The sequence below is a fragment of the Canis lupus genome, chromosome 26, assembly GCF_011100685.1.
Source record: "Canis lupus familiaris isolate Mischka breed German Shepherd chromosome 26, alternate assembly UU_Cfam_GSD_1.0, whole genome shotgun sequence".
Taxonomy (NCBI): domain Eukaryota; kingdom Metazoa; phylum Chordata; class Mammalia; order Carnivora; family Canidae; genus Canis; species Canis lupus.
The window spans coordinates 27851395-27877828 of NC_049247.1; the positions used below are offsets into that span (position 1 = coordinate 27851395).

Here is a 26434-nt window from a genome sequence, read left to right on the forward strand (position 1 = left end):
CAGAACTATCCCTGCGCAGAGGAGGTCATCAGGAAATGATTACTGTATGAAGAATTACAATCATTGGTGGCCGCCAGGGTCAGGTGAGGCAGGCAGTAGCCAGCCCCATGGGGCTGCTTCATGGGCTAGCCTCTGATCTCATGCGTGGACTGCTGCAGAGGGCCAGCCTACACTAACATCTAGGTTTGCCCTTGCAAGCAGCTCCATTCTGATCCCAATCCTATAACGGAACTGCCCTCGCCCATCTCTAAACATGTGCCCACGTGTATTGCCCCTCAGAATCACTCTCCAAGGACAGTCTATTAGCGTCTCCCTTGACAAAGAAGGAAACTGAGGTTCATCCAGGTGAAATAGCCTCCCCTCCAAAGGGTGTACAGGTAGCAGAGCTGGGTCTGTGCTTTCCCCCCACACCCTCTCACCTGGGGATCCACACCAGGGCAGGGCCTGTGCCTGCCATCTTCCTGGTATCACGTGAGGCCACTAGCTTTTGAGTGGTCCTGGGAGCAGAGGCCCAGACTGACCCAGCCGGGGGGGGCATGGCTTCATGGGGTTTGAAGGCATGCACCCAGAGGAGCCCCTCCACTGTTAGCCACCTTCCTTTGGTTCTCACGGGCCACCTCCAGCGAGATTCACCTCAGGATGCCCATCCACCAACATCTGTCCTATCCCTGACAGTTTAGGTAACTTCTTCACAGGTTAGCCTCATGTGGTCCCCGTGCCCTGAACCACTGGCACACTGATCCCTCCCACACCTGTGCCTACCTTTGCTCATGGGTACACATCCCTGTTCTTAGCTTACATGGCCTCTCAATGGTACATGATGTGCCTGATGCCGTCTTACCTCTCAAGACCTTGTCTTACCTTCCTGCGGAGCCAGGACCCTCTAGAGACTCACTGGTTTTCTGGCCACCTCTCTGAGCATGTGTCACACAGTAGGTAGTACAACAGTCTCGGTCTCACAGCAGAGGTAACATTCCCAGAGAGGTTATGGAATAATGTTGCAATGACACGGTGTCCAGCCTGCAGAACCAGACCCCCAGCCCTGCCTTCTGACCACAAACCTGGGCTGGGATGACCACCCAATCCGCCTCTGTCAACAGTCAATTCCAGTGCTTCTGCCCAGGGTGGGGTGATCCCCGTAATGTGACCATGAGGGAGTAAAGTGATAAGGAAGGTGTTGGCGAGGAGAATCTGCACTTTTACCAGGGATGCTCTAGAATATGCAAAGATTCAAGTTACAACGATGGCATTAATGTCTTGGCTCTCTGGCCCAAGTCTTTTAAGCACAGGAGTGAGGGGCTCCTGCCTCTGATGCCCACAGATGGGCTCCCCCCTAAAATTGAAGGCAGAATTTGGCAGACTGGCTCAGGTGCATTTCACTGAGCATCCGATGCCTTCTACCCTCTACCAGCTTCCCTAAGGCGGCAATAGGGGATCCTGGCCTTCACTGAGCCGGCTTCCTCCCACCTCTTTGATGTGGGGGACAGATCCCGGGCTTTCTCCCTCCCCTCCTCTTCAAGGCAGCCTTCTGTGGCCAGGATTGCCAGAGGGGGGACCCTGAAGAGCCCCTACACATGCGGCGGGGGGGGGGGGGGGTGGGGAGCGAGAAGCAAAGATGACTAATGTCCCTCCCATCGCTGCACTAACCTCAGCGGTGTAAACCTTTAGGGTTTGCATAGCCTTTCACACGTTCTAGCAGATTGTCGCGACAATTCAGGGAAGCAGGTGCCACCAGCCCCAGTTTGCAAAACAGGCTCAGAGCGGTCAGTTGGTTGCCCAAGGTCGCGGGACCCAGAAGGGGCCGAGCTGAGTTCGAATTCAAACCGGGGGCGCAGAGCGGGGTCTGGGGCGGGGGCGGGGCGGGGGCGGGGCGGGGGGGACGCGGTCTCGGGTCTGCGAGAGGCGGCCCCGCAGGGTCCGCGCCGGGGCTTCGGCCGCAGCCGGGTCCCTGGGCCGCCGGTGCGGGCAGCGCGTGCCGGACTGCGGCGCGCGCGGAGCCGCGGCCCCGCCCCCGCCCGTTGCCATTGGGCCGCACAGGCATCCGTCTGCCGCCCCTGCCCAATGAGAGGAGAGCCGGCGCTCGTGGCGGGGCGGCGGCGCCCAGCGCGTGGTCAGCGGCGGGCGCGCGGCACCCCCGCCCGCGGTTGGCCTGGCAACGCGCTGCGCTCCGGCTCCGCCCCCTGCCGGCGGCGGCGCGGCGCGGGGCGGGCGGACCCGCGGGCGGGCGGCGGGCGGCGCGGGAGGGCGGGCGGAGGGAGCCGAGCCGGCCGAGGGTGTGCGCCGCCCGCGGTCCGGTCACGTCCCCGCGCGGTGCCGCCGCCCGCGTAGTGCGGAGCCAGGGCGCCGCGGCCCGCGCTCGCCTGGCCTCGCCTCGCCTGGCCTCGCCTCGCCTCGCCTCGCCGCCCCGCCCCGCCCCGCCCCGCCCCGAGCGGCTCGGCCGGGGCTCCGCGCGGCGGCCCGGAGGTGAGTGAGCGGACCCGCGGCCGCGGGGCGCGGCGGGCCCTCGGGGCTGGGGGCGCGGCTGGGGCGCCCTCCCCACCCCCACCGGGGCCCCGCCCGGGCCTTTGTGCAGGGGATGCGCCCGGGCAGGGGCCGCCGGGGAGCGGCGGGAGGGATGCCCGGGCGGGGATGCCCGCGAGGTGGGCAGGGGCGGCCGCGGGCCCGGCAGGTGCCGGGAAGGGGCGCCCCGGGCCGAGGGGCGGTGGAGGGGCGGCCGCGGGCCCGGGAGGTGGGCCGGGGCGGCCGCGTCGGGGGCCCTCCCCTCGGCCGGCGGTGCGGAGCCGCGGCCGGGCCGGGCGACCTGCGGGAGGGCGCTGAGCCGGGTCTGCCTCCCGGGGGAGCGGGGAGGAGGCGACCCCGGGCGGCTGCAGCGCCGACGCGTGGCCTTGGCCGAAACCGGGGAGCGGGCCCCGGAGGCCTGGGCCCGGGGCCGGGCGGCTCGCAGTTTTCCGTCATCGGTCTTGCAGAGAGCAGGTTCCTTGGAGGCATTTAGAGCAAGAGAGGAGTATCGACCTGCTGCGATTGTGCTGTGTTCCTGGCTCAATATTTTTTTCCCTTAAAAGGCGGTGGGGGTGTTGGGGGGTGGGGGGCGAGGCGGGAGGGCCTCGGGGCTGGGGCTCCGTATCCTGCGGGAGATCCAAGGGGGCTCTGCCTGCAGGGCGGTGCTGAGCCTGCCTGGGGGATGATGGCAGGAATCTGCCTAGGCCGAGAACTGGGGTTCTCTGTCACAGGAGAGGAGAGGATGGGGAGGCAGTGCGGGAGCAGGGTTCCCTGGAGTCCCTGTCTCAGCAGGGAGGGACCCGTCTGGTAGGCAAGGGCTGCCTGTTTGGGTGAGGCAGCCCAGCCCCTGATGGGCTCCCTTCTGCCCAAGTGATTTCCCTGCTCTGGGGACTGAGTCCTGCTGCCTTGGGTTCTGTCTGGAGGAGGCTCCTTGGCCAAATTCAATTAAACAAATATTTACTGAGCATTTGCTCCCCCAGAGCCTGGCGCTGAGGTGGGAGTGGACTGGGCCTGCCCTCCTGGGACTGACTCACCACCCCCCTAGGGGAGGAACGGCTCTGCTCAGATCACCCAGCCCTGAGTGTGGGTGCCGGGGGCCGCTGGAGGCACCTCAGGGATGATCTGGACTGGGGTTAGGTGGGCTTGTGGGCCAAGTGACATTTGAACTAGAGCTTGAAGGACAGGAGCACAGCTGGAGTGGGCACTGTGCTGAGAGGAGAGAATGGACCAAAGCACAGAGAGGGCACTCAGGCAGTTTGGGCCTGGCAGGATGTGCTTGGGAAAGCATAGGTGGCATGGCGGGAAAGGTGGGTGGGGGATGCACAGGGCCTGTGGGAGCGGGGCCAACGGAGCACCCCATTGCTTGTTAGCTGTGGCTGTTCCGTGGAGGCCGCGGTTTCTTCCTCTGTGAAAGAGAGCACCTCTGGGACCTGGGAGCTGCGGTGGGCCTGGGGACGAGCTTGAGAGACTCCAGGGGGCTCCTTGTGGCCCAGGACTGCTCTTCCAGGCACCTTGTCTCATGGGCAAGGCGGGGGTACTGGGTAACCAACAGCCTGGCCCCTTTCCTCACCAGAATGGAGAATGATATTTAGCTGGTGACTCTGTCTTTCTGGGGCGTGGACGTTTGTGAACGTCCTAAGGAGGCTTGGGAGCCTCCGTTTAGGGGCTGATTGCATGGGAGGCCCAGATGAAGTGGTGTGCCTTCAGCATTCCTCATGCTCCAGGACAAGACGCAGGCATTTGGTTTAAAATTCTGGTGTGTTCCTCTAACAGACATGGATTTTCTGCGACAGGAGGTGGATAAGACATGGTCCCTCCCCCTCAGAAGGCCAGTGTCACTTTCTGCCCTAGATCTGCTTGCTTGCTCGCTCTCAGGGATGTTTTCTCTCTTCCTCTGAAGGGGCTGTTTGTTATTCATCTGTATAGCATACCCCCACAGCCCCCAAACACACACCCACTTTCGGCTTTTGGCCAAGGCCCATGTTGCCCCAGTAAGAGCAGGGCCTGTCTGCCCTCATGGGGGCACGGACTATGCCAAGAAGGATGGAGCCGCTTCACCCTCGTGCTTGTCACCAGGCCTCATTCTGGGGGCCAGCTTGTGGGACTCTAGATTTGGGACACAGAGTGAATCCCTCCCTCTACCCCCAACTTCTCAGCTCTTCTGTTTCCTGGAATCTCAGGAATTCTTTGGTCCAGATCTCAGGAGCTTCTAGAGTGATTCCAGAAACTTCTGGGTAACCAGGTGGTCCTGGCAAGGCTGCCCAAAGTCCCCATAGGAGGCCAGTAGGATGCAGGACCAAATGGTGGCAAGGCTGGCCTGACACTCAGGGCGTGGCCTGAGCAGCCTCAACCTAGCTGTGTGGTTTTCTCATGTGCACACGCACGTGATGACAGCATGTGCCGGCCATGCCTTCCTTCCCTGGACGTGAAGATGTGGTGCTTGCTAGCCCTCAGAAGACCTAAAATGCTGTGTGGCTCTAGGGCATTCTCGTGGCTGCTGACCATGGCTGGGCTTACAGGAACTCTGGAAGAGATAGATTAGCACACTGCTCTCCCATAGCCCCAGGAAGGAAACCTGGGGTAACTGAGCCTCCAGGCACAGGCCTGCAGGCTGTGGTTGGCTGGAAAGAAGGCCAAAGGAAATGCATAGAGGCATCAGGACAGATACTGAGAATCAGCCCCAGCATGCTTGCCTGACACAGCTTAGGCACACAGGGGACTGACACGGGAAGGCCCATACTCCCCGAGGTCAGGGGCCTCCAGTTGAGGCCTCCAAAGACCTCGGTCAGCCTCTGGCCCTGTCATCCCTGCCCAGCCCCATCCTGACTGAGCTTCTTTGTCTTCACGCATAAACAGAGCCAAGCGTTCCCTGCCCCGTCCCCACACCATCCCTGTACAGGTCCTCTCCGTGCATTTGGCCCCTTTACACACGTCCGCACTGGCAGGGGAGACGCTTTGCAGGAGTAAGCTGACAGGGACTAACCACAGGGACCATCTGATGGCTCCTGGAGCACACAGGAGACGTCAGCTCTCTGTACAGAGCCTGAGGAGACGGAAATGATTCGCACATTCATTCATTCCTTTGGCTGACACTTACTGGAACCTGCCAAGGTCTCGGCACTGTGCCAGGTACAGGGAAATGGCAAGGAGCAGGACAGACGCAGGGTCGGCCCTCATGGTGCTTGCAGCAGACCCAGGGAGGCTGGCACAACACCTGTGTGGCTGGCTGCCAGGTAAGGTAGGCGCCATGAAGAGAACTGAAGAAGAGAGTGGGGACGGAGAGGGCCAGGAGGCCGCTCTGTGTGGAGGGGCCATTGGCACGGTGCCGCAGAGAGAGATGGGTAAGTTGTGACCCATGGAGAAGAGTGCCCGGAGAGGGGATGGCAGGTGCACAGCTGCCGGGGGCCCCACCAAAAAGCTGGGTAACCAGAGCCCCACAGGGAGAGGTGGCTTACGGAGCAGGTCAGGTAGGACTGTGTAGGCCCTGGTGAGATGCAAAGCCCTGGGGCGTTTGGAGCAGAGGAGAGACTCCCACTAATTCCACTGTTAAAAGGCCTGTGTGGCTGACGGCCATGGGGGCAAGGCTAGAGGGCCGTGAGGGGCTGCTGAGCCAGGGCAGCATGAGCAGTAGGAGTTAGGAGGAGTGGTTGGAGGGGGATTTATTTTAAAGAGGTCCTGCTGACGGAGAAGAGGCAAGCACAACTCTGGAGGGATGGCAGTGGCATTGGCAGAGAGGGAAGACTCAGACTCCCTCATGCGAGGCAGGGAATTGGGAGTTGGGTTGGCCGCTGGTAGATGTGGCCATTATGTGGTGGTCAGAAGGGAGAGTGAGGCTGGAGGTAGAAATCTGGAGTCCTTGGCACCAGTGTGTGGAAGCCAGGGACTGGTGAAGGTCACTTGGGGATCAAGGGTGGGTGGGACCAGAGGACCTGGGTCAGGCCCCAGATCCCTCACCGCTCAGAGCATGAGCTGAGAAGGAACTTCCAGAAAGGAGAGATTGAGGATTGATGAGCAAGTGAGGTGGGAGCACGGTCATGATGGCAATGTGGTGGGGAGCTGGGGGACACAGGGTAGTGCGGAGGAAGAGGGTGTCCCTGAGAGGGCGGGTCTTCTGAGGCAAACATCAAGGCACACATGGGGTACGTGGGGACTAAACACAGTAGGTCCAACCACATAATTTGTGAGGCCCTTGTTAAAAGTTCTTAAACCTTTCAAGACAGCAGAGCATTAATCCAGGCATGGGGCCCTGTTGGGCTAGCACGCGCTTGCCCACGAAGCCTGGTTGTAGCCCAGGGAGGGCAGTGCCTTGGGCCCGCCACCCAGGCTCCCTTTCACTTCCGTGCCTTGGGTAGGTGGGCAGGTGGGCTGTGTTTGGGACTTGGGGCCACTCGGGTCAGTCGGAGCCAGCCTGCAAGCCTCACCCCGGCCTTATGCGAGTGTCGCTTCCTCCCCCTCTGTCCTTTGACGCCCAGTGGCCTCTGGCAGGAGGCACAACTCAAAGGCTAAGGACTGGGCTGTCCGTTGGCAGGACCCTGGTGAGCAAAGCAGGTGGCTTCACACAACAATGGCTTCCTTGAGTTCATCTCTTTTCCAAAGGAACCTGCTACATCACAGAGTTTTTCATTATTTGCTTCTAAATTAAGGTATAACTCTCTTTTAGAGACATCCCTAGAGAATCCATCAAAAAGTGCTAAGAAGCGAGACTGTTAAAAACCACGGTGCAGGGAGAGGCCTTACAAACAGTGTCAAGCCCAGCGTTCCTTCCTTCTAACCAGAAACACACCCGTCCCTGAGGGCTCATCCAAGCCAGTCCATGCCTCTCCCGGCTGTGCAGCAGTGGTCAGAGCAGACCTTTCAGAGAGAGACCCCGCCCCACCGAGCCGCCCTCCCTGGCCCCTGGGATGAAGTGTACTGCGGACAGGGTTCTGGGACCTGAGCCCCTGACACGCTCAGCAAGGCCCCATACTCCTGTGAATCATGGGTGTCAGGGTTGTGGTGTTGGAGCAGAGGACAGCGGGCTCAGTTGTGCACGTCCCCCACCCCAAGCCCAGACACAGGCATTCACTGGGTCAGCAGCAGGATCTCTGCTGGATTACAGCGGGGAGTGCCTTCTGGGGGCAGAGGCTCACTTGACCCTTCCACTACCAGTCCCTCCAAGAAGGGGCTGAATTTCACCTCAGTTGTCACAGCTGAGGAGACGGAGACATGGGGAGATGGGGTAGCGTTCCCAAGTGGGCAATTGCCTCTATTTTTCCGCTTAGCACTGGTCATGATATAACCTACTACCTGTTTTATTTCTTTGTGCTTGTTTACTATCTGTCCTGGATCTGAATGTAAGCTCTGTAAGGTCAAGACCATTGTCTGCTGTTTGCCACTGACAGTCCAGTCCCCAGAGCCTGGCCTGGCCACAGTAGGACCTCAACAAATCACTGTTGGAGGGGGAAATGAATATTGGCAAGTAGACCACTTTCATGCAGAGGGCTAGGCTTCCTGGTGGCTCTAGCCTTCACACTGGCAGACTGCTGCTCTAGCTCAGCCTTCTGCTCCCAAAAAGGCTTTGGGTCTCCAGAGGGGTGTCTTTGGGCTCTAGGTTTGGCAGACAAATACAAACCACCTACAGGTAGGTACCACTGGCTGGGGGCCAGTGAGGCCTGACTGTGGTTCACTCCCAAGTCAAGGCAGGTGGCCACCTAGCTTCTCACACTGCCATTGCAGGCACAAGCCCCTGCCACTGGGAAGCAGATGCCTCAGGCAGACGCCTGGGCGAGGCCTTGGTCAGACATGAGGGTTTCACATGGTCATGCCATGAGGTGTGTCCACAAGAAACTGTCCTAAGAGAGCAAGACAAGGAAAGGAACACGGTATCTGCACTGACCATGTGATGGGTAAGTGGCCTTTCCAGATAACCCGTGTGTCCCCAAGATTAACTCAGCAGAGCGGCTGAGTGCAGAGGAAGAAGCACTAGATGGGAAATCAGGAGGCCTGGGTTCTAGTCCCGGCTCTAGTTGCTGAAGTCTCTTCACCTCCCAGGCCTCAGTGCTCTCACCTTTAAATTGGCCTTGGTCAAGGGTACAGATAGTTCTCGTTCCTTGTACCACCTCTGGAGTGGCTGCCCAAAGCACACAGTGTTGAGAAGGATCCCGAGGCTCCTTGATGGCTAGAGGGAAAGTGGTCGTGGTTGATGAGCGATGTCTACCGTGGGTACTGGGGAGGAGGATTTCGCCTTACACAGGTTTGCCAAGGACTAGACGACCCCAAAGACCATGCCGTCACTCTTGCCTAGAAGTTTCTGCTCATCCTTCATCACTCTTTATGTGCCTCTTCTGGACACAGACTCTGACTTGCCTCCCCTTCAGTGCTTTCACATCTAGCATCCTGAGTCTAACAGGCAGCTTGGCTACTGTGCACCTCTTCCCACAGTAGCCTCTTTCTGTACCCCAAGTGAACGAAGAAACATTGAATGAGCCTCATGCTGCACTCCAAGAAGACTACCTGGAATTAGGACACCGGGTGACCACAGAAATGCTGTTGTAGCAATGGGGGCAGCACAGGCAGAGGGGTTGAGTGACAAGGGAGGGGCTACGGGACAGTCTCATGGGGCCCAGTGCTCCTGTCAGACCTCAGCCATAGGACGGCTCACCAGGCTTCACCAGGGTAAACGTGGAAAATTGCTCCAAACTACCTAGGGGGACTTCTGAAGACCCTCTGTGACTAAGGGTCAGAGGACTTGACACCTCCAGCCTGCACCCCGGCTCCATCGGGTCCTGGTGACCTGGGCTGGCGGTGCTCCACTCCATGCCCCCTGGCCTCCACGGCGCAAGCACCCCTGCCCACCCCATCTTCTGTGACCCAAGCTGGGTGTGTGTGGCTCCCGACTATGCCATGTGTCCCCCCTCGCTTCCCATGGCCCCATGGAGTAACCACCAGGACCCCTGCTGGCCAGGCCCCATCAGCACATGTGAGGTGCAGTGGCCCGGTCCCCAAGCTGGGCTTTCCTCCAGCTCGGTCACCCCCCTCACCCACTCCGTTACCTCTGATATGCTGTGCAAACATATTTCTCGATAAAATGCTGGGAAGAAAAATAATTAGAGTGTTGCTTCCATTATCCAATTTTTGATTAATCAAACTCTCTTTGTCCTCGGCCAAAATCTATTCATTTCCCTTAAACACTGGGCCAGTGCCAGGCATCGATTCCCTCTACGATAACACCACGCACGGACGCATGCACATCCCCAGCCCTGCCCCACCCCATGGCGGGGAGGAGGGTGCCGAAGCACTGACGGGGCTGTCCGGTGCCCCAACGCCGCCCGCTGCCTCCGGGAAGCCCCCAGGCATGCTGTCCCCTCCCCCCCCGCCCCGCTCCAGCTCCTCTAGCCCCTCACCTGGGCCCTGCCCCTCTGTGGCCGGGTCCCTGGCTGTGTTAGTCTTGTCTTGCTGGCTGTTCGGGGGCTCTCCGGGGACAGACAGGGATGGGGACCGGTGTGGAGGGTCTGGCCGCTGTGGCTGCTGAGGGGGGCAGAAGGCGAGCCGCAGCCCCAGGCTGTCTTGTCACTGGCACAGCAAGGCTGGGGCGGGGCGGGGAGGCCAGGGGTGAGGACTGGTGCCTGTGAGGGAGCCTCGGGGCCCTGAGCAGAGGTAGAGTCAGGGTAGGGGTGGCAGGTAGGGGCGACAGGCTTTCAGTGGTGGCCGCGGACGCCCCGTCCTGGTGGGCTACCAGATGAAGGGACGGCCTGGCCCGAGGGCCCAGAGGCAGAGCAGCATCAGGGCTGGCCGAGGTGAGGTGGGAGGCGGCCGCACATCTGGGGTGTCCATCTGCCGGAAGGCCAAGGGCCTTTCTAGGAAACTTCCCAGAAGGCCCTGCCCGTCCCCTCCCTGTGATGAGTGGGCCCCTCCCTCACTCAGTACAAAGGGCTGAGGTGGACTTATCAGCAACTGCTTCCTGCCGGGTACTCCTGGGCCCGCAGGACACAGCAGTGACACAGACCGACAGCCCCTGCCCTGTGGAGCTGGCATTCTGTAAGTGTGATGGGGGCTGATAAACACGATAAGGGAGTCATGCACCATGTTAGAAAACAGTTGTGACATATGGGAAGTCGTAAATAGGATGGGCAGGGTGGCCTCTCGAGGAGGGGACCTCTGAGCCATTTGGGGAAAGGATGGATTGGCTCTGTGGACAGGGTGTTCCGGGCAGAGGGACCAGCCAGTGCAGAGGTCCCGAGCTGACAGTGTGAAGGACCCTTGAGAAACAGCAGGTGGGCCAGTGCCCGAGGGGGAGGGGACGGAGCACAGCCGCACAGCGGGGCAGGGGAAGGCGGGGCACAGTCTGGCCCAGAACCGAGGTGGCCAGCCGCGGGGAGGTTTAGAGCACCCAAGGATTCCCCTGGCTGCTGGGGGAGCAGAGTGCAGGGGCGCCTGAGAGGTCACCATAGCAGTCCCTAGCGAGAGGCTGGGGCATGCGGGTAGGTGGCTGGATTTCAGACGCAGGGCTCCCGTGAGGCCAGGCAGGCCTAGCCCTGACCCGAGGCGCCGGGTTCTGTCAGGAAGGGGGGCCAGCAGAGGGAAGGCATGTTGAGCACGGTGCCCCCCAGGTCCCCTTTCCTGCCGACACGCTGCCCCCCACCGCATCAGCGTTGCCCGCTCGCAGCTGCACCCCTTGCTGGAGAACTGCCTCCGGCCCTGGGAGGCCCTGTCCTGTCCCTCGAGGTGGGACGGCCTTGATTTCATGCAGACGAGCGCCCCGGGATCGGGCCACAGCCACAAGGCAGCTGAAAGCACACCTCTGCCCGGTTCCCTCACTGGTCCGGTCCTGCCGCCCTCCCTCCTGAATGGTCCCTGGAGCAGCCGTGAATCCCCATCTCAGGCTCCGCTTCTCTAGATCCCCATCAACAGGGCCGGAGGCTGCGGCGGGCTTGGGGCCTCCCGGGAATGGCCCCGCATAGACAGGAGGCCAGGGGCCCCAGGTTTGCAACCTGGAGGCCCAAGGGGGTTCAGGAGGCTGGGGAAGCAGGCTGTGGGGAGGGGCCGGCCGAGAAAGGGAACAGATGTGAGTGGTGCTCACCTTCCAGGTGGGAAAGACTAGAAAGGGAGCTGCAGGGAGGCAGGAGGGGCTCAGGGAAGGAGTCGTGCACTTGCCTGGCCTCAGAGCCCTTGGCTTAGAGGGTCTGGCCTGGGGCGTAGCCAGCGTGGGGGGAGGGATCTTGGGACTCCACGCTCAGAGGCAGGAAATTGCAGGGCAAGGGACCCAACGAGGTTAAATCAGAGTCCACCCAGGTTCCTCTGGGCCGGACGAAAGTCAGCAGCAGTTACCTTCGCTATGGAAACTCGGGGAGCCCGGCTCCACCCCAGGCAACAACCCCTTCCGCTTGGCGGCGGGGCTGCGTTTAGTAAAGGCCACATGTCTTCCCTGCGCATCTGGGCCTCCTTCCCCCTCGTATGTGGAACCTTTCCATTTTTATTTATCTATTTACTCCTGGCTCAGAGAATCTCTGGCCTGATTTCCTCCTGAGTCAGTGTTCCTCAGGCCCTGCTATCGCATCCCGTCTGGTCAGCCTTAGCGGCGGTGGGCCAGAAGGCCGGCCGCGGGGCCACGGGCCTCCAGAGCCACAGGACAGGGGCTGCAGGGCAGGGCGTCCCTGGCCCTCTCCAGCAGTACCCTGAGGCCAGGAGGCTGCCTTGCTGGGGTAGAGCCATCTGTTGGGACCTCTGTGCAGCTGGGGACACTGCGCCCCCAGCCTTGGTCCTTCTCCCGTCCGTCTGCTGACCCTGGCTCTGAAATAAGCAGGGGACGAGGAAGAGGCCAAGGAAGGGGGACTGCTTTTAAGGGGAGACCTGCTGAGGGTCTCTTGGTGCCAGGTCAGTCAGGCGGGCTGGGGGGACGTGGATAAGCTAACCCAGTGGCCTGGGCCCCGGTGGCTGTGGAGTGGCTGCAGAGAACCCAGAGCCACGTTTCCCTAGCTCGGAAGTGTCTCCCGTGTGCACGTGCTACCGTTTTGTCACAGAAACCGTTGTGATAAATGAAACGCAGAGTCGTTTACAAACCTTATAGAAACCTTGGTGCTGAGAAACCCTCTTACCCCCGTCACCAGCACTCACCAACACTCACTGGGTGAATGGGCGTGCTCTGTTCTCGAAGAAGAGCATACAGGACCATGTCCACGGCAGGCCAAATGCTCCAGGACAGCAGGCAGCCTGTGCCTGGCACCTTGGCACCCGCCCCTTGGAGTCCGTGGTGTTTGGCCCGAACCTGTGTGTGCCAGCCGTATTTGTCATTGTGACAACGTCCTTGAATACCATATAAACTGATGAAATAGGAATGTAAGGAGGACTTCTGTGGAAATTCAGTGAATGCTTTGGGAACCACAGTAAATGCTGTGGTTGGGATTGGTGTGGGCAAGGTACCCGTTAAGCCTGGGGACAGAAGCCATGACAACCTAGGATTCGGGTCCCCATTACTTTGCCACCATACGCTGCACGGAGAGAATCAACTGGATGTCACACCTGGCGCACTGTGGTTTGAGAAGGAACAGTGACAGCAACTCCAGTAAGCGAGCCTATGTTCTGAGAATAGATGGCCCACCCCCAAAATTGGTGGAGTGCATGAGTATCTGTTTTAAGTTCACATTATCATTTCTCATGACTCCCTGTGTTAAGTCATGTTTCAATATGCCGACCAGCCAGCAGTCCCAACTTTGGTGACAACTTTTGGTCATGAACAGATCTTAAAAATACACCTATGATAACGGTAGAGTCTATAGGGTTGATTTTTTGTTGTTGTTGCTTCTTTGACATTAGAACGGGGAGGAGGAGATCCCTCTACCTGGAAAGGTTGTAAAGCACGGGTCGGTGGAAGCGAAGGGCTAGGGAAGGGGCTGCTTGGCCACACTGTCGAGCTCCCTCCTGACAGGCCTACCTGGAAGCCCCTTCCTCAGGACCACCCCAGGGGAGGGTCCAGGAACCACTTGCAGGGACGTGTGGGATTTCTCAGCCTCTGGGAGACCAGAAGATGCCAGTACACAGGCCAGGAGGGTCAGGGTGTGGAGATGCACTGTCTCTGCCCACAGGCTCCCCCAGCTCCTGTCTCATTTTCAGTAGGATGAGAAACGGTCAGGTTAGGGTTTGGGGTGGGGCCCAAGCTGACTGCGGCAGGAAGGGGCAGGGCGAGTTGCCAGGGTTGGGGGGGGGGGCAGGAGGGCTCAGGAGGATCTTGCCTATGGCTTGGGGAGCGGTGGGTGAGATGCCCGGGGGGGGGGAGTGGGCACAAGCAGAGGGGTCTGAGTCCCTGGCTGGGGTCCCAGTGGCCCAGTGTGGACAGGAGTCTCTCCATGCAGGCGCCCAGACAAGGTCAGGTGAGGTAACTCACTCAGAAGGGAGTGCTGGGAAGCTTGGGAGCTGTGAACCAGTAATTTTTGGTGTTCGTCCATCTACCCATCCATCTGTTCTGCACATCTTTCCAGAGCTGGCAATGGAGAGGGAGGGGGAGGGGAGGGTGGGCCTCGAGGGCACGGTGTGTGTGCTCAGGGCAGGCGCCTGCAAGGCAGCCAGTGGCCCGGAGACCGAGGAAGGGCCAGTCCTGGGCAGCCCTGCTGGACTGTCCCTGGGTGAAGTCCAGTCCCGTGCAGAGCCAGTGGCACTCGACATTTAGCTCAGGCTCACACAGGGCCAGGCGGTGAGTCCCCACTGAGGCCCTTGGGCTCTGAGGGGGCTCCCTGGTGCTGCAGCGCTCGTGTGGCCCTTCCAGGGAGGGAGGCTGTTGCCTGGCCTTGGAGAGAGACGTTTCCAGTGGGGTGGGCTGGGGCAGGGCACTGTGGCGTGGGGAATGGGAGACGCAGCCAGGGAGGCAGGGAGCAGGCTTTTCTGGCAGGGGTCATAGGAAAAAGGAGGTGGCCTATCCCTGTCCCCCACCCTGTGTTACTGGCACCAAGGCAAGCAGAGGCTTTTATCTCCTCGGGAAGATGCGGCTTTTAAGTCCAGAAGTATGTGTTGTTGTGTCAAAACCCATCCAAGCATTTGGAATGGGCCAACCCAGATTCTGCTGTACGTGATGCTGGTCAGGCCCATGAGCTCTGATGTGTGAGGGGACATGGTGCATTGGGCCCCCCTCCCTGGCCTTGCTTTGTCAGCCTTTCCGGGGAACCCACACATCCAGCATCCCACATAGGGAGTGGCAGCAGACCGCCCACAGGTCCACCCCCCAGCCCCCCATCAAAGGCTCTTCCACAGGAGAAATAGGGTCTCGATTGGGACAGTTTCTGCCTTCCGGCCCCTGGGGGTAGTCCCTGCCATGGCAGCTGTCACTGAGCCAGTCCCCAGGGAACCATGGGAAGGCTGTTGCTTGGGTGGGCCTGCTCTGAGCTGGGCCTAGGCCAGCAGCGTCTTGCACTGCCCAGCCAGGCACCTGGGGCAGTGTCCCCTCGGGTGTCCCCACCCTGCCTGTCTCCTGCTCTGGCCACCTCTCCCACCCTTGTACGATAGTGGCCTCTTGTAATCGTGTCTTATCTGGTGTCCCCTCCCTGGACCTTCTGCCACATGCCTCTGCACCCTCACCTCCACTGTGCCGTGCTTTTCTCAGAAATGGCCTCGCAGACTTAGGTGCTCACAGTCTCCCCAATCAGAACACAAGCTCCTCGATGCAGACTCAGCTTGTCCTACCCTTCCCCCACCCAGGTCCCCAAGTCCAGAGCAGAGCCTCCTCACACCAGGCTTGATTCCCAGAGGGCACAGTGATGCTCACTCATCTCGGGCCCAGTGGTTGATTGACTGACTGTCCGTTTGGATCTGAGGGTAGAGGGCCTCGGGCCCTCATGCAGATGCCCACTGCACCTCGTGCTAGGTCATTTAGCAACAGGAGAAGCAGCAGAGGGTGCACTGATGAACAGGCAAATGGAACTGAGCAGAAGAGGGGTGACAGGTCGGGGTGATGCCTTTTTCTGAGACGAGAGACAGCCTCTGGCCTGAGTGAGGACAAGGGATACAGCGCTGACACTCCAGCCCCATTGCCTCCGCCCCAAGGGTTCCAGCTAGAGAACCTCTGGGCCCAGGCTCCCTGTGTCCCCATCTGCATCCCCAGATCATACAGGGTGGCCTGAGGCCACAGCTGTGAGCGGCGCCCAGCCTTCCCGTGAGGAGGGTAATCCTTTTTCATTTCTCTCTCAATCCCTTTCCTTCAAGAAGAAAATCTCAGTCTGGTCCAGTGTGATTCTCACACCCTCCGGTGCACTAATCCCAGCTGTTGAACAAACAGCAAGCCCTCTGCTCACCCCTCCGCAGGCAGCGTCCCTGCGAGCAGCAGCCACACCAGCTCATGGGTTAGGGGACTTCTGCCTGTGGTGACTCCAGCTTTCTGTGTAAGTAGGAAAATGAAGTTTTTAAAATACATCATCCATTTACATAAAAAGTGCCAGCTAATGTAAAGCGAAATGCTGATTAAGTCACAGCAGGTAAGCAGTTGTACTGTGGGCACGGGGGTTGGGGGAGCCCCGCAGGCCCAGTTCCCCCGCTCCTCAGACCCCAGTCCCTACATCTGTATGGCCAGGCCCCTCTCCTGGGGATGCTGTGAGGCAGACGCAATAGGACACGTGTGCATAAGGACAGGTAGGCGCCTGGACAGGGCCGACCCACTTGTGACAGAGGTGCCAGCCGTGTCCCCCACCGTGCCTCTGGCAGCACCTTCCCCTTCTGTGTCCCCAGCAGCCTGAGGCAGCACAGTGTAGACAAGGAAAGGGAAACCAAGCCCTGGCCCTGATCCCACTCTCCCCAGCTTCCCTGGGACAGACCCTCCCCAGGCACAACCCAGCTATCCCTGGTGGTCCGAGGACACAAGGAAATGGCACCACGAACATTCTGTGGGGGCCCTGATGACTGGACCATTAGGGTGACACGTGTGGACGGGGCCAAGGACACATCACTATGGGGAGCTGGTGGGTGGGTGCCGGAGAGGCAGGTGGGTGCTAGAGAGGTGGACGCACCAGGTCGGGCCTCGCCTTGTCCAGACTGGGGAGAGGCAGGGAGTCTGAACCAGCAGAAGAACCGGGCAGGGGAAGGACATCAACTTATCCAAGACCACCAAGGGGCCACCAGGAAGACCCTTGCAGGTCCAGTGTGGGCTCTAAGAAGACCTAAAAGGGGGGCGCAGATAAGGAACCCCAGGGCACGATGTTCAGGCAGGAAAGAGGGTGCACGAACGGCCAAAAATGTAGAACACCAGATTCCAGGATGCCAGGCATGAAAGGGCAGTGGGAAACATCTTACGAAGAGGGGAGGAAGACCGATAATCAGTGACCGTGCAGGCAGAGGCTTTTCCGGACCTGATGTTTCTAAAATAGAGCCACGGTGGGAGCTGACACAGGGCTGCAGTTCCGGAGGGCAGAGAGGGGGCCCACCCTCTAGAGGAAGACAGAAATGACATGGGCGGCTTTGGCCCCAGGAGGCCGTGGGAACCCCTTTGGACCTGCGAGCTGAGGCCAGCCCAAGGCCAGCAGCAGAGGCGTGCAGAGCCCAGCATGGCAGGGTACCCCCATGTGCCTCTCCTTCTGCCGGCACCTGCAGACCCGCGATGTGGGCCTGCTGGGACGTGGGGTAGGGCCTTCCCTGCTTGGCCCAGAAGCCCTTATGTGAGGAAGGGCCTGAGGTCACAGACACCTAGCCTGAGCCTCCAGCCTCCTCCCAATCCAGGTCGCCACAGGAGCAGCTGCTGGGTGCCAGGGTGGAGCTGGCAGGTGGGAGAGCCACTGCTGCCAGAGCAGAAGGTGTCTGAGCAAGCTGGGGCGGGGTGTGGGGCCAGGGGACAGCAGTGCTGAGTCATAGCTCTGCCCCAGCAGGCTGATGCTTGGCCTGCATGGGGGGGCAACGGGCCGGCAGCTCTTGGGGGGTGGAAAGGCCCAGGACCTCAGGCTGATGATCCTCACGCTAGGGGCTGAGCACTCCCCAGGGAGCATCAGGCTGGGTGCATGTGTCACGTGTGCAAGAAGACTCAGGCCCACCAGTGTGCCCTAGGTGTGTGGTCTCGCCCTGCCTGCTGGCCCTGAAACCTGAGTTGCCCTCTGCCTCTGGGGTTCTACCTGTGGTCTCACACACACACACACAGGCCTCTGAGTGGCCTCTGCTTGGGCGCCAGACAACCTTGCCTCTCTAGCCATTCAGTCTAGGCATGGGCCTGCCTCTTCACTGGGGTCAGACTCCCCTCCCTGGCTCCTCACTTTCTGATGGTCCAGGACACTGCGTGGAGTGGGCTTTCCTTGGGTGGGGAGGGAGTCCACAGAGTGAGGGGCTTGGCTTCTTGTTTCCACCTCCCTCCAAGGAAGTGGGTGCCCTGGTGACGAGCGAGCCCCGCCCGCCGAGGCCAGGCCTTCTCCAGCCCGGTAAGCTGATAAGCCGTCTTCTCTCCTTGGAGACCCTCTGGCTTAGCCCGGCTTGGGCAGCAACACTTTGGTGACCTTGGCTCTGGGCTCCCTTCCTCTGCGGGGGGGGGGGGGGGAGTGTACAGAAGGGGCTGGTGTCGCACAGCCCTGGTCTGCCCTGCTCTGCCCAGCCCCTAAGTCAGCCGTTAGTGAGGACCACAGGGGACGTGTTACAGTGCCGGGGCTCTGTGCCAGGTCACGTGGGGCATGCCTGGGGAGAGCCATGGCCTGTGTGGTGGGCATCCAGGGTACAGGGCAGCAGAGTATGGAAAGGCCCCAGAGAGGTGGTAGCAGCACTGTACTCCACCATGGCCCTGGCTCAGGACTGTCACCTGGCATCTGTGATGTGAATGGAGACTTGAGAGGGTCATGTCTGGGGGGAGGGGGCAGTGAGACGTGAGGACGGGCTGGGCCTGTCAGGAAGTGAGCAGGGACCAAGGTCAGGGGCCTGGGGTGCAGGGCAGGGCAGGTCTTAAAGAGCATATGTGGTGTGTGTGCTCAAGTATCTGGCCTGCACGCTGCCGTCAAGGGGTCCCTGAGTAGGCTCTGGGTTTGGGGATCGCATCCTGGCAGCCTTTACGTACACAGGCAAGTGGGTAGGTGAGTCAGGGAGACCGTGAGGGGATGTGATGGAGCTCATCAAGAGTCATGGCCACGGTGGGCCACATGTCTGCAGAGCCCACCATGGCACACCTGCCACTTCCTCCCAGCATCCCCTCTCCAAGGATGGCCCCACTCCCAGCCTACTGGCCAGACCCTGGGGTGCCCGAACCCTACCACCGCTCTGCCACCAGGCACTGCCCATCATACAGCCCGTGTGTCACCTGGATAGCTGCACCCTGTTCTAGTCACACACAGGGCACTCCTTGCTCAAACCTTGGCTGGCTTCTAGCTCGCTCAGAGAGAAAGCCAGAGTTCTTACAGTGACCCCCTCACATTAGATGCCAGCTCCCCACCTTCCTTCCTGACCCTCAGACTGGCCAAGCACATTCTCAGCCCAGAGCCTTTGAACCAGCTGTTCCACTCCCGTCACCATCTGCTCGTGGTCACCTAGCACCTGTCAGGGCCTGCCCACCTCCATAGACCTGCAGCCTTAGGTTAAGCAGCACCCCTGACCCTGCTCCTGTGCAGCTTGGCACCTTCCCCATCACAGAGTCTTTGCTGCCTTTGATCTGATTCTCACCTCCCTCCACCTGCGTAAACTCAGGCGCCCGTCTTTGATTCATTCAGCAGTCGTGTGTCCCCCACCCCCCAAGCCCCTGGTGAGTGGTTAGTAGGCCCTGACTCCTCCCCTTGGTCCCTCTCACGCACCTCAGCCCCATTCCACAGTGTAGCTCGTACCTCCTCTGCTTCAGGCACACCACAGGTAGCCACCCACAGTCATGGGCGTGCACTGACATATTCCCACGCACATGCGTGGACCTACACACAGGCACATACCTAGATGGGTGCATACACACATACACAGTCCTGCAAACATATACATGTGCGTGTGTGTAACCCCAGACATGCGCACACACACAACCACATGGCCACAGCTCTGCACCCACACAGTAGGTGCCCCTGACTGTCCCTGCCTCCTCCTCTCACCTGTGACACCTTCCTCTCTCTCTGTCCAACCATTCTGACTGTCCTTCAGCTCCCCAGGTACGCCATGGTTCATCTCTCCCTTCGCCCACAGGGCCTTTGCACACACCCTTCCTCTCACTGGTACACTCTTTCCCTCACCCACTCCTCAGTAATTTCCAACCAGCCCAGCAGTGCTGTGGTGGTGGTGGTGGTAAGGGATGGGATTTGTGGGTGTCAGGCCCCAGGGACCTGTGAGCAGTTACTGAACCAGGTAACCGTGTAGTCATCCAGCCCTTGGCTCTTCATCTCCAGGCCAATGGCAAGGAGGCCCAGTAAAGCCCAGATTAGACTGAGAGAGAGAGGACTGGCAGGAATCGCACATAAAGGCAAAGAAGCCAAGCCTCAGGATGGGACAGTGCTGAGGTCCCATTTGGACCTCAGCAAATACTCTTGTTCACAGGCCCCCCTCCCTGTGTCCGTGCGCAGCCCAGTCCCCAACATTGAGCACCGATATACCCTGGGATGTGGCTGAGCCCTGCAGAACCACAGGGGGAATTCTGAGTGGGCCTTGCCTCTTTGGATCTGAAAGAAGAGGGTGCTTCTAAGAGAGGGACCCACCTTGGATGTGTCTGTTGGTGGCTGCCCCATGTAGGTGGCAAAAGCTCCCAGGCTTGGCCTGGTGCACACAATTGCCTCCTGGCTGTTTCCTTCCCCCTTACTCCCACGTTGCCTTGTGGCTGCACTGGTCAGGGACCACCCGGCCAGCCCCAGGCTGCCCGCCCACTGCCCCCAGACTACTCCTGATTCTCAGAAGCCCAGCCCTTGGCCTTGGGGTTGTGGAGCACGCACTTGCCAAAACACAAATCATGCCTTCTTAGGGCGGCTTTGGACTTGAAGGCTGGGTGGGGAATCTTGGTCCCAGCAGGGGGCCATTAGGTCAGGGTTCCAGCCCACAGAATGGATGATGTGCGCCCCAAGTGGCCCTCCACTGGTGGGTGAAGCCAGGAGGCAGGGGGCCTGCTTCTTTCTCTTGTACCATGTGGCCTCCTGTTTTTATTTTGGGGGTAACTCACCCACAAGACCTTTTTGTGGTGTTAAAATTGACATATTATAAAACTTATTACTATTTTAACCATTCTTAAGTTTACAGTTTAGTGGTATTAAATATATTAATGGCGCTGTGCCTCTGAATTTAACGACTCTAAGGACCATATATGGGGAATCACACAGTACTTGTCCTTTTGTGACCGGCTTCTTTCACTGAGCATAAAATCCTCAAGGTTCATCCGTGTTGTAGCAGGTGTCCTTCCTTTTTAAGGCTGAATAATATTCCTTTGTGTGTGTGTGTGTGTGTGTGTGGCATTTTACCTGTCCGTTCATCTGCCAGTGGACCCTGGAGTTGCTTTCACCTCTTAGCTATTGCAGATAGTGCTGTTATGAACACAGGTGTACAAAAATCTCTCCCCAGACCCTGATTTCCATTCTTTTGGGTATATACCCGAAGTGGAATTGCTGGTAATTCTATTTTTAATTTTTTTGAGGGAAGAACCACCCTACTGTTTTCCATAGCAGCTGTACTATTTTATATTTCTACCAAAAGTGCACAAGGGAGCCAATTTCTGCTCATTCTTCTCTTGTTGTTGTTTTAAATACAGTACTCATCCTTCTAGGCATGAGGTGGCATCTTACTGTGGTTTTGATCCACATTGTCCTGTCAGTGATGTCAAGCATCTTTTCATGCACTTACTGGCCATTCATTTATTCTTCTTCAAGATTTCTTCTTCAAGAAATGTGTGTTCAAGTCCTTTACCCAATTTCTAGGCAGATTGCTCCTTGAGCTGCTGAGGTTTACTTCTCTGTATATTCTAGGTATTAACCCCTTATCCAACATATGATTTGTAAATATTTGCTTCCATCCTGTAGGTTGCCATTTTAGCTGTTGATAGTGCCTTTTTATGCACAAAATTTTCTAATTTTTATGCAGTCTGGTTTGTCTCTTTTTTTATTTTGTTGCCTGTAGCCTTTAGTGTCATATCCAAGAAATCATTGTCGAATCCAATGCCATGCAGCTCTTGACCTGTGCTTTCTCCTAATACTATACTTTTAGGTCTTACATTTAAGTCTTTGATCCATTTTTAAATTAATTTTATGTATATGGTATTTGGTAAGAGCATCACCATTTTTCTAAGAAAACCCCAGCCCTGGCAGGAAAGACCAAAGAAAGGAAGGATGCAGTGGAGAGGTACAGGCCGCAGGTGGGACAGGATACCCTGCTGGCAGGGTGGCAGCCACGCATGAGCTGGCCTGTGAAGAAGAGGCAAAGTTCTGGTACAGGAGCAGGTGAGGGGCCACTGATGAGTGGTGGCTGAGCTACCCCCCGCCCCCAAGAACAGCCCTTTGCTGAGCCTGGCAGGCTCCCCCGGCCCAAGCTGTAAGAGGAGGGATTTGGGTTTGAGAAGGATCTGGCTACAGGGAGGTCATGCGAGGAAACAGCCAACGTCTTTGTCTGTTTGGGTGCAGCTCTGAATGGAGGCAGGGGACTGGCCTGCACAACCCCAGGCCATGTCACCTCTCGGCTAGACCACATCCCAAGAGTGGGGTCACTGAAGGGTGCCTCAGGGCATGGAGAATTGGTGCCTGGTTGCTGCTTGTCTAGGTGGCAGTGACCAGCCGAGGGAGAACTGGTCGCTTGGGGCCTGGGTGTCCCTCAGATTCTCAAACACAAGTTGAAGGAAACAGTAATGACAACATGGGGCACCCCTGGCATGGCTGGCATTGCCTTCAGGAGGGAGAACCTTGGCACTCGTGCAGGAGTGAAGGCCCCAGGAGCCCTGGGTGGCTGCTGGGGATGTTGGACTCTTTCCTACACCTTGAGGGGCTGCTGGGTCTTCAGCAGGGGCCCCGAGAGCAGCCACTGGGCCCCCGCTCCACACACAGCCCGGGGAGAGAAGAGGCAAGTCTCGGATAGCATGAGAGACAGGGCCTCATCCATGCCCTGACGCCTGTTTACAAACCTCTCTTAAAACAAAAATTCAAAAAAAAAAAAAAAAAAACAAAGAAAACAAAAATTCATTTAGGAAGATACAGGAAATATGGTAAAATGCAAAGAAGGAAAAAATCCTTTGAAATTCCACAACCTAGAACTCACTGCTGCTTGAATTCCTTCCCTGATCTCTCTCATGTGGTGGTTACATGGCCAGCATGTCCCCCACTCATGGTCCGGTGGGACCACGGAGAAGCCACAAGGTCCTCAGCCTCTTCATGCCTGAGGCTTTCCCTTCCCCTCTCCCACCAGCCCTCACCGAGTGCCCACAGCTCCCAGGCCCTGGGCTACATTAGCCCACAGGCTATGCTTGGTCCTGAGGGAGCACCCACAGGTGATGAGGACACGGGGGTACTAGCTGCCACTGCCTGGGTTCCAGACACCGCACTGAACGCTCTACCTCTAATAGATGCTTATGACCGGTGAGGGACAGGCTCTGTGACGTGGAGTCAAGTGCTCAGGCCACACAGCTGGGATGAGACATCATCCTGGGAGCACTGGGGACACATGAAGGCTCAACCGAGGGGGAGAGGTGGCATGAGAGGTGCTTGCAGGACCCCTGGCTACAGAGGCAGGTGGGGCCAGGGAAAGAACAGGCCTCAGGGTCCTTGCCATCCAGGGCCTGCCATGAGGGAGCATCGGGGGTGGGGGGGTGAGTGCTGGCCATGGCAGAGTGAGGAGGCTGCAGGGGGCAGCCAGGCTAGGACAGAGGTTGTGGTCAGGCTCCCAGATGGGAGCAGAGCCGGAGCTCTGGGCCTGCCCTGGTGGGGAGAGCCCAGGCTCAGCTACTCACAGGTCATCGGGGGAGGCCTGGGGAGAGCTTGCAGGTATCCTGGGTCAGCAGGTGGCTGGCTCAGGGCTGGGCACTGAGGAGCTGACGCCCTGGCCAGGGTGTGAGCACAGCTGTTCCTTATTGACCATCAAGGTGGGAACAGAGACATGAAAGACCTGGCCTAGGACCAGGGAGTCTGTGGGCTGCCTCCTTGCCTTGCCCTGGGCTCAGTGGTTCCTGATGCTCTCAGACATACTCTGGCTCACCTGCCTCCCACACCTGGCTGCTGTCCTGTACCCCCCAGCCCCTGCTTCCCCGACTCAGCCCGCCCAGCCCGAGCCTCTCCCCACTGACCCACCTCACCCACCAGGAGCCAGGCTGCCGTGTTCCCCGCCCGAGACCTCTGCCTTGCTCTGCTCCCTGCCTGTCTGTTTACTGCCAGGCCTCGCCAGCCTCCTCCTGGTGAATGTCCTGCCCTGAGAGAGCGAAGGAGTGACCCAGCTCCCATGAGAGGTGGTGAGGGGAGATCATCCAGTTACCCTGGTGTCGGACCCCACTGTAAACCAAGGAGGGGCCAAGGCCCATTGATGCTGTGACACATGTGGGTACACCCCCGGCAGCACAGGAGAGGGTGAGGGAGGTGGTGGTGAGGGGAGGACATCAGAGCAGGTTCTCTGTATGGAATCCTAAAGAACAACAGACCCAGAGACTGAGGCTGCGGGAGGGTGAGGTTGGCCGGATGCAGGTGGGGAGGGAAGGGCGGCAGGGCCCCAGACTCCCTCCCTCGCTCCAGAAACCCTAAGGCTAACGTCCCAGTGTGGCTCTGGGCACCCTTTCCTCAAGTACCAGGCTTCAGGCACACTGGCTGGCCAGGCAGGGTGTGAGGCGCGGAGTGGGGCGCAACTCAGCGGAGTCCCAGGGAGGGGAGCGGGTGTGCTTCACCGTCCCCCAGGCTGCTTCCCGAGGAGGCCCGGTTTCCCTCTTTCCCACCCAGCCTGCGGCGGGGGGAGGCTCACCCTCTTCTCTGTGTTGGCAGGTGAAGGGCGGATGCCCAAGGCGGGGGGCCCGCAGGGAGCGCGCGCGGCACCGGCCCGGCAAGCGGCGGCCAGACGGCAGCAGCCTCGGCAGACGCTGGAGTCCGGCTTCCCACCGTCGGGAGGACAGGGCATGACGGCGGCAGATCGGGCCCCACAGTGGCCCGGGCAGGTGGAGAGTCACTAGGGAGGCTCGGCCGCCTCCTCGCCCCGGGCGATCGCCATGCCGGCTGGAGCAGAGCTGCTGGGGCAGGGGCCGCAGCGTGGCGTGGCCTCGCCCCGCCGCCCGCGCTGAGCGCTCCGAGGGCTCCGTCTGCCCCGCACCGGCCCGCGTCTCGGCGTCCCCCCCGCTCGGCGGCGACAGGGAGCGGCGCCCCGTCCCGTGCTCTGCATCTGGGCCCGCCGCTGCCGGACCATGGGATGTCGGCAAAGCTCAGAGGAGAAAGAGGCGGCGCGGCGGTCCCGGAGGATCGACCGCCATCTGCGCTCGGAGAGCCAGCGGCAGCGCCGCGAGATCAAACTGCTCCTGCTGGGCACCAGCAACTCGGGCAAGAGCACCATCGTGAAGCAGATGAAGATCATCCACAGCGGCGGCTTCAACCTGGAGGCCTGCAAGGAGTACAAGCCCCTGATCATCTACAACGCCATCGACTCGCTGACCCGCATCATCCGCGCCCTGGCCGCCCTCAAGATCGACTTCCACAACCCGGACCGCGCCTACGACGCCGTCCAGCTGTTCGCGCTCACCGGCCCTGCCGAGAGCAAGGGCGAGATCACCCCCGAGCTGCTGGGCGTCATGCGGCGGCTGTGGGCCGACCCCGGGGCGCAGGCCTGCTTCGGCCGCTCCAGCGAGTACCACCTGGAGGACAACGCCGCCTACTACCTGAACGACCTGGAGCGCATCGCCGCGCCCGACTACATCCCCACCGTCGAGGACATTCTGCGCTCCCGGGACATGACCACGGGCATCGTGGAGAACAAGTTCACCTTCAAGGAGCTGACCTTCAAGATGGTGGACGTGGGCGGGCAGAGGTCGGAGCGCAAGAAATGGATCCACTGTTTCGAGGGCGTCACGGCCATCATCTTCTGTGTGGAGCTTAGTGGCTACGACCTGAAGCTCTACGAGGACAACCAGACGGTGAGTGTGCCGGGCTTTGCCCCTGCCTGTTCCCGCCTCGCTGGCTCCTGGGAAGTGGTGGGCTTGAGGGGGTGGGCAGGGCAGGCGACGCTGAGGCACGGGGCTCCGGCCAGGGGCCGTCTCTGGGAGCACAGCGTGGAGCGTGGGGGGGGGGCGTGTCTCGGGCACCGGAGGGCCTCGGGGTACCGTCTGCTGTGGCGCCTCTCTTGGGGGCCGCTAGCACGGACAGGTCCCACTCTGACCTGAGGGTCCCTCACGGGCCCTCGGGGTCTCTGCATCCCTCTGAGTGACCACCACACCCTCGGGCCCCACCAGGTAGGGATGTCCTCACCCAGCTGCTGACAGCACTACCCTCAGGATGCTCATAGACCCCAGGTACCCAGGTGGCCCCTGCCTCAGTGCCACGAGCAGCCCACACCCATGCCCGAAATGCCCAGGGCGTGGAGAGCCATCCCTCTGCCAAGTGGGACCTACTCCTTGGCCCCAAGACCATGTTGCTTGGAGCCCAGAAAAGCGGCCCTGGGGTGCCCGGCCCGCAGGGAAGGCTCACTGGGGAGGAAGAAGGGGGAGCTGGGCCCTATGAGGGGCTCTGCTCTGGGTGAGTTTGGGGTGCAGTCAGGTGTGAGGGGGTATAGCCCTGGAGGCTGGGAGGGAGGTTGACAGCTCGGCAGGACATGAATGGAGACAAGGCCCAGGCCAGGCATCCGGTTGCTGGTCTATGTAGCAATCCAGGAAATACACAAAACCCCTATGATTACAGGCACTGTTATGGGTGCTGGGAACTGCAGCCACGGCCCCACAGCCCCTTTGGGATCCTTAGAGTCTGGCAGCAACAGGGTTAAGAACTGTTTCTGAGGCTTAATCCCCAGGGGTCGGGTGGGTATGGGGGTTCTTTCAGGCCCTCAGCCTGAACACTGTGGTTCTCAGCGTGGAGAAGGGCGCTCAAAGGAAGGGGGTGGATGGAGCCCCCATAGAGGGGACACA

At 59.8% G+C, this 26434-nt stretch overlaps 2 protein-coding genes across 4 annotated transcripts in view; one reads left to right on the forward strand and one right to left on the reverse strand.

The window, feature by feature from the left end:
* Positions 1-26434, reverse strand: part of RSPH14 (radial spoke head 14 homolog) — a 78157-nt gene that overhangs the window by 8415 nt on the left and 43308 nt on the right. The window lies entirely within an intron of this gene.
* GNAZ (G protein subunit alpha z) overlaps positions 24675-26434 on the forward strand; it is a 29659-nt gene continuing 27899 nt past the window's right edge. Inside the window, exon 1 of the mRNA XM_038575774.1 lies at positions 24675-25450. Coding sequence (XP_038431702.1) covers positions 24728-25450 — 723 coding nt within the window. The 5' untranslated portion in view covers positions 24675-24727. The remainder of the gene's footprint in view (positions 25451-26434) is intronic.